The sequence below is a fragment of the Cebidichthys violaceus genome, unplaced genomic scaffold, assembly GCF_023349555.1.
Source record: "Cebidichthys violaceus isolate CVI_PGR_0920_01 unplaced genomic scaffold, fCebVio1.0.p SCAF_42, whole genome shotgun sequence".
In the NCBI taxonomy this organism is placed as follows: domain Eukaryota; kingdom Metazoa; phylum Chordata; class Actinopteri; order Perciformes; family Stichaeidae; genus Cebidichthys; species Cebidichthys violaceus.
In genome coordinates, this window is record NW_027176617.1 from 251557 (window position 1) to 262999 (window position 11443).

Genomic DNA, 11443 nt, shown 5'->3' on the forward strand with positions numbered 1-11443 from the left:
CAGAGGCCCCAAAACTAATATTAAAAACGCACCGTTTATTGTAAGACCACTGTAAACTGCCAGTTGCAGTTACCAACCAACACAAAGGGAGTCCATAAAATAATATGGCACTACGGACTATGTTGCAGTGCAAAGTGCTGAGGGCCGTCTCACTGGGAGGTTTGAAGTTGCCGCTGAATGGTGAAGGACGTGATAGGCTGAGAGGCTGAGGCTGGGGAAGAAAGGAGCTGAGCTCAGTCAGTAGAGCAGTGCCGCTGGAGAGCTCTCTCTCGTCGACCGCAGGCTCCAGCTTTCAAAAGAAAAAACGACGTGACAACCTAACGTTTCGTTTTTAATTTATATTTATTAATTTCTCGTCGTGTCGTCACCTCGAACAAGATGTAACTCGTGGGCATCACCCTCAAGTATATTCATGCATTTGAAAAGAGCCGGGAGTGAGTGCGCAGAGACGAGAAGCCGAGCCGTTTTGGCGAATGGAACTTATTGTTGTGCGTTTGTTTTGACTATGTTATCCCCAAGCGAGTGTGGGTCCAGTCCGTCTCTGTCCGTCGTCGACCCTTGATTTTTTTTGTGGGATTTACATCCGAGTAGTTTGAAAGGGGAAACGCCGAAGGAGGATTCTGCAAAGCCAGCGAGCTTTTTCCTACAAGAGCCGGGGATTTAAATCGTCATTTGGTGGTGCTCCGAGAGAGGCGAGAGTCAAAGAAAGAAATTCATGTGGCCATTCTCTCTATAGCCAAAACAATTTTTTTTTGGGATTGCATAATGAGCAAGGAAAGACCTAAGAGGAATATCATTCAAAAGAAATACGTAAGTAAAAAAAACAAAACACATCTGTGTCTACATTTGCTTCACCGAAACGAGTCGCTCTATTCAAGTTTGCCTCGCTCGCCTCGATGAAAATGCATAAACTTTCATCGCGGACTGTGAAGGTTACCATCAAGCAGCTCGTGTACTATTTGGGTCAGATATCATTTAAAGGTAACGACTGTAAGTCACATCAGCGTGCTAACAATTGCATGTTTTTTTTTTGTAATTTAAAGAGACAGCTATGTTTATTCAAGGTCTGTGTTGCAGCGTTTCTTCGACATCAGACATGTTTTAGGCTATTTGAACATCGGGTGCTTTTGAGGGGGGATTGCTTCGCTCATTTTGACTCGTTTTAACGCGTGTTTGTGGGGGGGGATGCACAGCGTGTCTCGGCTACGTGATAAAGCCATTAATAAGGTGGGGAATTAAAAGACTTGGGCGAACTGTTTTCAGGAAAACGCTTTTGTTCGCGCCCCATTTCTTCCCATTCAGAGCCGTGAAGACGAGCCTGTCGGCCATGGCTCAGCTATTTCGGCTTCCATTTCGTCCCATGCTGAGCGTTTCACCTCCGCTTCAAACTGAGCTCTTACCTTGAGAGAATATATACGTACAAACATATCACGTGCAGAGTTTATGTTCGCGGTGGCGTTGTGTCCGCTGTGTGTGTGCGTGTGTTTTTGCTGCTGAAGGGCTGGCAAAGCGACATGTTTCGCAGACTGTTGTGGCTCTTTAATTTTCTCCATAAAGAGTGAGGAAGAGCTGGGGGGGGGGGTTCGTTCCAGCATATTCGTTCAATTTCCAACACTTGAAACGGCACGAGGGCACTCTTGTGTTTGTTGTGATGCGGTTGCCTTTCGCCATTAGTCTTTACTATACACGAGAAGTCCGCCAGGGTCTCCATAGTCCTGCAGGTCTCCGTGTGACCTCTGTTAACGAACAGATATATTGCAGCAGCAGCCCAGTTGAGGAATAACTCTCATGTTTGCCATACTAAAAGGGGGTAGCTTACAAGCGCGTGGGTCTCGTCCTCGGCTACCGAATTCAACATTAAACCCGCACATTACACGACGTGGTTGGGTACAGTGTTTCCGCATGATCTGAGCTCTCTCTCTCTCTCTCTCTCTCTCTCTCTCTCTCTCTCTCTCTCTCTCTCTCTCTCTCTCTCTCTCTCTCTCTCTCTCTCTCTCTCTCTCTCTCTCTCTCTCTCTTTTTTTAAAGAGGCTGTGTTCAGTCGCATTGCAGGGGCTCATGTATGAAGCGATACCGAGAAGCAACCATTTTCTTTCTGCAAGTATAACACTGGTGAATTTCTGGGGAAGGGGCTGCGAAATAAATAAAAAAACAAAACGGTCCATGGTAGACGTGGTTGTATTAGTCTGGCGAACCACCCATGTGTCCCCCCTTCCGTGAATGCAACACATACTTTTAATATCGCCAAAGTGTGAATGGCTCAGCATGTCACGCGACTGAAGTTGCCGTGTATCGTTTTTCACGAAGACCACGCTGGCCGGGCCTCTGTTTCTGGTCTTTTTTTAAAGTTTGTTGCACTTCTTTGATGTATTTATATATTGTTGCTGTGAATGAAGACCCTATTGTTGCGGGATATTATATCTGCTAATGCCCCGAAGCTGAAGTCAGCAGAGCTAAATCCAAACAGCACGTGGAATGTCTTTAAAAGTGTTTTCCCCCAGCAGACAGTTTGCGGCTGATTTAATTTTCAAACGAAACAATTTGTCACATCTGTTTTGTGCTAATACAAAAATATTGCAAAAGGCCAAGCCGAGCAACAGGTTTGTAGGAGCAAGGGGACAATAGGACTAAATATAAAGAGGGTTGTTTCTGTGCATTCTTGCTTTGATCTTAAGTATAGAAAATTAACTAAATTTGGTGTGTAATTGATTAAAGCCGGGTCTGAATATTCCCTGCTAATAATAATAATCTGAATGGTATTTTTCTTAAGAACTTTTTTCAAGTATCCATTTGGTTTCTGTCTCATAAGAACTACAAGTGTGAACTCCACTAAAATTCATTCCAGAGGAGCTTTTAATTTGCCACTTTTGAATTGGTTTCTACGGTCCGGTCCACTGTATATTGTTGTCTTATTGAAGAGAAGAGGGGGAAACTCTTTACAAAATGATATCATTCTCTCACATCTTCATGTCTCCTTATGAGCAACATACATTTTCTGTTACATCATCGCCAGTAACACAATGTGTTGAAATGTATGGGCATCTACATTTATTTGTTGGAAAAGTAACACAGATGTGATTAATCCCCAAGAAGACAAGACAGATGTTTTAAATGACTGAAAAGGTCAATCTAACATGGTACATTGCAGCTCTTGTGTGTAACATTTGAGCTCTGTGTATTCTGCAGTAGCAGTTAACATCCCATAGTGTCCTTTGTCTTCGTCAGAGTTGAATTTCTGAATTTTCAAACATTACAAAAAAGAGAGTGATTTTGTCTACATGTCCCTAAGTCTCCCTCTGATATGAGGAAACAGGAAGTGCACTAGAAAGGATGACTAACTGAAAGTCCCCAAGTCTGCACCTAAAAATTGAGCCAGACTACGATGGCCAACAGTGTCACACTCTCTAAAATTGGATTGGCTTTTTCTTTTTCATTTGATTGTGTGTGCGTGTGTGTGCGTGCGTGCGCGCATGCGTGTCACATCTGTCACATGTTTTCGGCAGCTGCAGTTGATGCATGCATGAAGTCTGGCCCGGACCAAATAAGGTTCATATGTGCATTTCCACAACAACATAGAGGAGTCCAGATCCTCGAGCCTCCCTCCGGGCTTTGAGACAGGACTCCTGGCCACGACTGATCCCCTCCCCCTGTCCCGTCCCGTCCCCCCACACCTTAATTAGCGTAAGACAATTCTACATGCTTGGCTTAACCATTTCCCCTGTAACATGAGTGTGAGTTGTTACCCCCGAACACCCCCACCCTCTGTACCCAACAAACACCCACAATCTTCGAGTGATATTAAAAATAATCGTAAAATGATTGAAAGATTGAGTCCTTAATAAAAGCAAACAAGGCAATTACCATTTCCACTAGAATTTATAGTCGCCAATGTAAATGGAACCAAAAAGACAAACTGCCCTGTCAGGTTTTTCTTTTTTCCCAAAGATGCTTTGTCAGGCAGAGTGACACTGCGGGAGCAAGCGAGCCCTCTTTCTCCCTGTTCTCCAATTTAAACTGATTAAAATGCTTCTTTTTCTACATTTATTTTTGTAATTTGTTGGTGCTTTTCAAGTCAGTGGTTGAGGGTAGCTGCTGTGTAATGACTGAGGTAGCAAGCGCTAATGTGCGACAATGTTGTTCTGTCTAACAAAACATGACTGTGTGTGTGTGTGTGTGTGTGTGTGTGTGTGTGTGTGTGTGTGTGTGTGTGTGTGTGTGTGTGTGTGTGTGTGTGTGTGTGTGTGTGTGTGTGTGTGTGTGTGTGCGCGCGCGCGCGCGCGAATGCGTAAGCGAGAATAGCAAGAGAGCACGGCAGAGTGCAGCCTTGTGCAGCCAGGGCCATTTTGTGCAGACTCGGCTTTTCCTGTAGGCCCCAGCTGGGGCTAGGCGTGTGTGTGTGTGTGTGTGTGTGTGTGTGTGTGTGTGTGTGTGTGTGTGTGTGTGTGTGTGTGTGTGTGTGTGTGTGTGTGTGTGTGTGTGTGTGTGTGTGTGTGACAAGCACAGCTGCTGCAGGGGCCTTTACAAATGTAAAGAGGCTGTCAGTGTTTGTTTCATCAGGCGCACAACTGATGAGGGCCAAGTTGGAAATCCATTGCACTGTGAGTGTGTGCGTCGAGCGTGCACAAAAAGAGGAAACAAAAATAGAGAGTGGGGAGTGCAAAGGAACAGACTCTCCCCCCTTCTCTCCTCCTTTTCCTCTCTTTATCTCTCTCTCTCTCTCCCCCGTTCTTGGGCTGTCCAAATGAAATGTGGGCCTCATGTCGGACCATGAAGAGAGGGTCACAGGGTTGTTTTTTCACCGTGCCTGAGCCTCAATGCGCTTCATTTAACCTTATGTTTCAATGCAAATTCTTCTTTCATAAGCTCCCTTCTCCTCACGTGTGCAACATGGCAGGGTTCACTTTGCAACCTTCCCCCGTCACTATGGCTACCAGGGCTAAAACCAAAGTGTACGGTGGCAAAAGCAACGGTTTACTGCCTGTTTATTTGACTGCGTTCACTACGGTGACGTTCCACGCGGCACATGTGAAAAGCACCAGATGAAGATGAAAGTGCTTTCCATTTTTTATCAGCGTCACTTTGATGAGACAGTTTAGCCATGAGTGTGTTCCCATGCATAATGTAAAAGTGATGAGTGTGTCAAGTTTGAAACCAGCAGGATGTCGGGGATAGTGTTAAACAAAAGGCAGCAGAGGATAATACGTTTTAATTTGATAGTAACATCACCCTGCTTTATTGTTCGTTATTCACCAATGGAGGGAAATCAAAGCAGGACTATTTTTGATTATGTTGCCAAACTGTATCAGCGTGGTATTAAAAGTAACTGCCAAGAATATAAAAAGTCCTCTTGAAGATTGCCAGCAGTTCACACTCAACGAAAAATAACTGAAACAAACCAGGAGTTTGTGTCACCCCTTGCAGACAAAACTCATTGCATACTACATACTTGACATAATAGATAAAAAAAACAAAAACAACAACACTTAATCGGATGTGTTTAGCAGCCTTATTCTTCTTTTTGTGTCACAGTGACAGATTAGGAATTTTTGCTGAAACCTGTCAGGCAATCAAACACCATCAGGCCTCAGTTCACGTGCCCCTCCCCTCAGCGGTTTAGTTTTAAAGCAGAGAGGAAGCAGTCCTTCCCCGGCCTCGCATCCCTCTGGCCTCCGTCTCTCCTCTCGCAGGGCCTGCCGACTCCACGAGCACTGCCAGAAAAATTCAGGGAGTGATATTGGCGAGCCCAGCCTAATTTAATTTCAGCCTTATTTATTTATTAAGTTTGTGCTGAAATGAGAAGAAGAGAGCCGTTCCCCCCCCCCCCCCCATTTTTTAGATAAAGGTCTATGTTGCCAACGGAGTTTACTGCATCATTACAGTCTCTCTCTCTGTCTCTCTGTCTCTCTCTCTGTCTCTGTGTGAGAGCTGCCGGCTTCGATTTGGACCGGGCGATGGATATTCGGCGGCCAAATGCGTCGCCACTCAGCTCTTTTTCTCCGACACAAATACAGACTCTCTCCCCGTTTACTCTTTACTGCCTCTGTCTTTCTCTTCTTCTCCTCCTCCCTCTTCTTCTTCTCTGCAGCATTATGTCACGGACGGCACACACTCCTGTTATGTAATATGACCTTTTCTCTTATCAGCTGTTGGCATTGAGCACAATCTCCGGCTCTTTTCTGACACACACACACCGGTTTGAGGGCCAACCTTAAAACCAATGTGTCTTGTGGATATCAGCAGCGTACGCCGTTTACAGGAGTAATCACATAACGCTGGGCGTGACCCTTTGTTTCAGTCATGAGCAGCGTGCACGTAGGTCTGTGCAGGTGTGTTTTACAGCATGGGCTCCAATAGTTGGACACGAGGCACGGCTGGACACTGTGTGTGTGTGTGTGTGTGTGTGTGTGTGTGTGTGTGTGTGTGTGTGTGTGTGTGTGTGTGTGTGTGTGTGTGTGTGTGTGTGTGTGTGTGTGTGTGTGTGTGTTACATACACACACCACGTGCGTTCCCTCTGTGCACGAGTGATTTATATCCTCCTGCTCCTGTGGGTTTGGATGGAGATGGGGGGGAGTGAGACAGCTGGTCAGGCCCTGAGAGGCTCGGTGTGTGTATGTGAACACACACGCTCACTCGTGTGTGTGTGTGTGTGTGTGTGTGTGTGTGTGTGTGTGTGTGTGTGTGTGTGTGTGTGTGTGTGTGTGTGAGAATGAGTGAGTGGTTGCCACCGCTTATCCGTTCAGGATCCCTGTGAAGCTGAATCAACACTTTAGCTTTGTCTTTGCTTTGGCCTTGCAGGCTTTGTGGGGTCCATGAAGGACATTCAGCAACAGTAGAATGAAGAGGAAAAAATTGACTGAGTTGTTTGATGTATATCTTTCTGCAAACATTGTCATATTTTTGTGTTTTTAAGAAAAGAAAAAAAAACACACAAAATAATCATACAAATCTTCAGATCCCTTTGCTTCTAGTTCAAATGGCAGCTTAGCCTCGGGATTCCCTTTTAAGCTCTGTAAACTGAACTTGGAGGCATTAGGTTTATTTTTCATCCGTTTTTTTTTTTTTTTTAAATCACCCAGCCATTGTAGCCAAGTCTGACATCAGCTTTTAATGACCATTATGAACATCTCTCAGGCGACCTTCTGACCGATCTTCTCCCTGCTCTTCATCTTGGCTACATAAACACTCCTTACATTTTCATCCGGTGGTCAATCCCATCTGATCCCCTATTGTGACGGCGTCGTCTTTACACACCCAGTGAATTGAGCCTCGAGGGATGAAGCAACAGAGCGGGGGCTCAGTCATTATCGATCCTCCATTACTCCATCTCTTTCTGCCGGGAATACCAGTTTCACTGTCACTGATTATGCCAGTAAGACTCGGTATCATACAGTGTCTTGACTGTACTGAGAATAGTTTATCCTGAAGCGTCCCGTCCTTGGTCTTCTTAAGGAAAATGCTACATGCTGACTTATGCTATTTTCTGTGAAGATAGCTGCTTGTACAGTCTCATCAGATTTCAGCCTGTTCAGTTTTACCATTCAGTGTACATTCATAAATGTTCTTGTTATGCGTTACGGCCTCATGAGCCTCTTAGCAAGTGCAGTAACCTATGAATCACTTTTTCTTTTTTCTTTTTTTTTTCTTCCTGCCAACAAGCCACTGGCCGCTCTATTCAGGTCCTCTCTGGCACCGCGCTGCCTTGGCCGATAAATCACTCCCTCCCCTCGTTTAATCTCTCATGAGGGTATTTTCCTGTGATAACTTTTTGCAAAATATTTGATGGTCATTATCCCTCTTTTTTTTAATTTTTTTTTATCCCACAACAGTCATTTGTGGCTCTCCAGCATGCGTGGCTATAGTTGTGGAATGGTGACCTCCCTACTGTGGAAGAGCTCTCGAATGCAACCCTTTTCACCGAGCATTTGGCCCCTTGCAAGGGAGGCCTTAATTCAGGATGGCAACCCCCCCCCCCCCCCCCGAACCAGGGGAGTAATGAGCCAGTGGAGCAAAGTGGCTGGGTGACCACTGTTGCTGCCTAATCCCTTCGTGTCAGCCCTCGCTGAAAGATAAAAACAGTAGATGTGGTGAAGGCAGCGTGGTGTAAAGAGGTTTTATACAAAGTTTCTTGATTCAACAGCAGAAATTGAGTTGGATATGTTGTGGTGTTTTGACTGATTTAGAATATTTAGTGTTGGTGTTAACTGCATCTGGCCCTCACTCATACCCATTCTGCCCTCCAAACTATATTTGGAGGACGGACAAGATTATGTCTTGATGCTGAAACATGGTTGGCGGACGATTGTACGTGTCGACTGTACCGTTTGCTGCGTGAGCCGACGCGCGAGAAAGCGGAAGGAGGGGCGGCGGATGGGGGGGGCTGAGGACTGTAAGAGGCAGAATAAACAGATTATTTGATTCGCAGGTCAATATATACACATTCTGTTTGCATCCATCCTACACCCCCCCATCCACCAAGTGCCATGAGAAATGCATTACCCCCCCCCCCCCCCCAATCTTGTCTCTTGTAATAGAATACTGAGTGGATCCCCCCCCCCCCCCCCCCCCCTCCGCGGTTCCACTCTATCTCTCTCACCTCCTCCCTCTCAACTCATTCGCTCAGGCAGCGACAAAAGAGAGGAAAGAGGCGTTGGGAGCGTTCTGTGGGCAGCGCTGGAGACGGGACGGAGGAAGCGGGGGTATATTTTCTCCTCGCCTTGCTGCAAAATTGCCTCGCAGTAGCAGAGAAGGACCACGATCAGCAGGATCTGTGCCCTCGTCTTTGCGCTCGCTTTTTTATTTTATTTCACTGAGTATGTTTGCCGACCGCTTAGCTGCATGATTAGGCTGTTGGTGGCTTTGCAGATCTTTTCTCTTGGTCTCCCACTCCGTCGGCATCTCGCAGTCTCCCATCCGTTTTTGTTTTGATTTTGTCTGCAAAGGAAACTTTGGAAACCTCTCTTCAGTTTGATCTTACACAGCTGTGTGAATTAACCCCCTCCAACACCCCTCTGCCACACACTCACACACTCACACACTCACACTCACACTCACACTCTCTCACACACACACACACACACACACACACACACACACACACACACACACACACACACACACACACACACCCCCAACATCCTAACATGCATGCACGGGCATAATCTGGCCCTATGGGGTTGTCATTTTGCACTTGGTAAAATCTTGTTCTCGCTGTAAAGCCTTTGCAAAAATGTATTAAAAGAGCTGTCGGACACATTTTCAATGTTTAATGTCCATTTTCTGCTGTAACCAAACATTTTTATTGATGGTAAATTGGGGAGGGGGGTTGTTCTCATTCTTATTTCTAAGTAAAAAGCAGAGTATGAATTGACAAGAGTCAGAGCAGCAGTATTGATTTCTTTCTTCTTCTTTTTTTTGCCTATTGATTTTTCTCATGAGCAATAGGTGCTTTTTAAGTTTCCCCACAGAGAGAAGCAGAGTGTGAGTCAAAGGGTATTGTTCCCCCTGTTTTAACCTCTGCTCAATAGATGAGGGCTTTTATAATTCTCCTGGCTGCGTGATTTCCTCCAGGCCTCACAGCAGGGAGCTGGAGTGCATGGTACACTGAGGGAAGGGCGCCAGATTCTGGGCTGAATGTCTGGCCAGCCTCCCCTGGCCCTGATCAAACATCACAAGGCCTGAGGGGGGAGGAGAAGGGGGGGTGGGGGCGGGGGGGGGCAGTCTCTGGAAATCACAACCTGTGATCGTCAAGGAGAAGAAATCCAGGAGGATAGAAATAATCAAATTAGGCACCATCTCAAGTGGAATGTCCACAGTGGCAGCAAGGCCCTGTCTACCAATCTCTGTCGAAATGACCCTCTGTACGAAAATGCAGCTCCTGCAAAAAGCGCATCACAAAGGCTGCCGCTGCTTTAGATTTAATTGTTTGAGAATGTGGTTAGGAAATGAGGTAACCACTGGTTGATTCTAAGCCAGTGGGTGCACGCTCACTCTCACGCATTTGAAATGAACAATGCAGGTGTTGGTTAGCAGTTAAGAGAAAATCAAAACGAACATGACTTCGTAAGCCAACTAGCAGGAAGTTACCATGGTGACTAGAGAGTATTCCCCCCCCCAACTGCTTTACGCTCTTCTCTTTGCCTCGTGTGTGTGTGTGTGTGTGTGTGTGTGTGTGTGTGTGTGTGTTTTTTGGGGGGCACTTATCCTTCCCACCCACAGGTTTCTATAGAAACTGACATTCTGACAAGATTTCTGAGCAAGTCAAACTCTCTACATCTCTTTCTTTTTTTATTATTTTCGAGCTTGCTCATGAGGCTGTGGATTAGATGAAGAGTAAAGTTACATTGTTGTTGCAGCGTCTGGTTCCTGGCTGCATTCTGGGGGAAAGTTAGCTAGATCTGTCTTGCAAGCAATGTGAGTCAGAGAAATAAAGTGAGAAACAGTGAAACTGAGAAAACGTATAGCCGAGAAGGGGCATTTTATGTCCAAAGATGTGGTATGAAAATAGAAAGTTTAAAGATTCATAAGATAATAACAATAAACACGCTATTATTTTGTTAACCATTTGTAGAGCCCTTTCAGATAATTGAAAACGTGCATTTGTACCAATACGCTAACTTATTTTAGACTTATTTAATCTTGTATTACCCAGCTGTTGTTGTTGTTGTGTTCAGTAAATTGCAGAAGTCATAAGAAACCGGTATGCTCTCATGATGTCGGCCCATTTCCTGACAGCAGATCAATTATTTTACCATTATCGGCAGTCATTTCATTCTGAACAAACGCCCCCACCATTCAGTCCCTGAAATAGAGAGTGGAATTTCATATTACTCAAACCATTCAGTCGTATATGACGTTTTTTTCTTCTTTTTTTTTTTTAAATCTGGTTTTGGTTCTGTCGTCGTGTTCTTGAGTTGGAGAAGTTGTTCATTTATTCATTATGTGTCTTATTCGTGTAAAGTAAATCAACAAAAACTCACTCACAAATATGACAAAAGAAGTGAGAAGAAGCACTTCTTCTCTCTTCTTTTTTTAAGCATTGTCCACAATCAGGGTGGGCGATGATAAACTAGTTACGACTCAGAGGTGTGAGACACTAGATATCAAACTCAATATATTATGCTGACAACGTAATGGATAGATTTATTTGAAAGACTTGAGTCGGACAGAATTCATCCAGTAATGAAACGATCTATTTGGTAGATGACTACCAGATAGCCGAGTGACTCAGAAACAAAACCCACAACATGGGTCACTACGCTCCACCCATGCAGCTTGAGCCGATGTGGCGTTGACCTTTTTTTTAAGCTACCTCTTTTCTACTCTACTCTGCTTTGACATAAATTCATTTATTTTGCTTCCTATTCAGGCTCCCTTTGAGGTCCACTACCAGTGATAGAGTCTGCAATACACGTGTGGGCCCCTCTCTCTCTCTCTCTCTCTCTCC

At 45.1% G+C, this 11443-nt stretch overlaps 1 protein-coding gene across 1 annotated transcript in view; it reads left to right on the top strand.

Moving 5' to 3' along the window:
- Window positions 1-266: 266 nt before the first annotated feature.
- jarid2b (jumonji and AT-rich interaction domain containing 2b) overlaps window positions 267-11443 on the top strand; it is a 98622-nt gene continuing 87445 nt past the window's right edge. Inside the window, 1 exon segment of the mRNA XM_068728511.1 lies at window positions 267-810. Within this exon segment, the coding sequence (XP_068584612.1) occupies window positions 766-810 (45 nt within the window). The 5' untranslated portion in view covers window positions 267-765.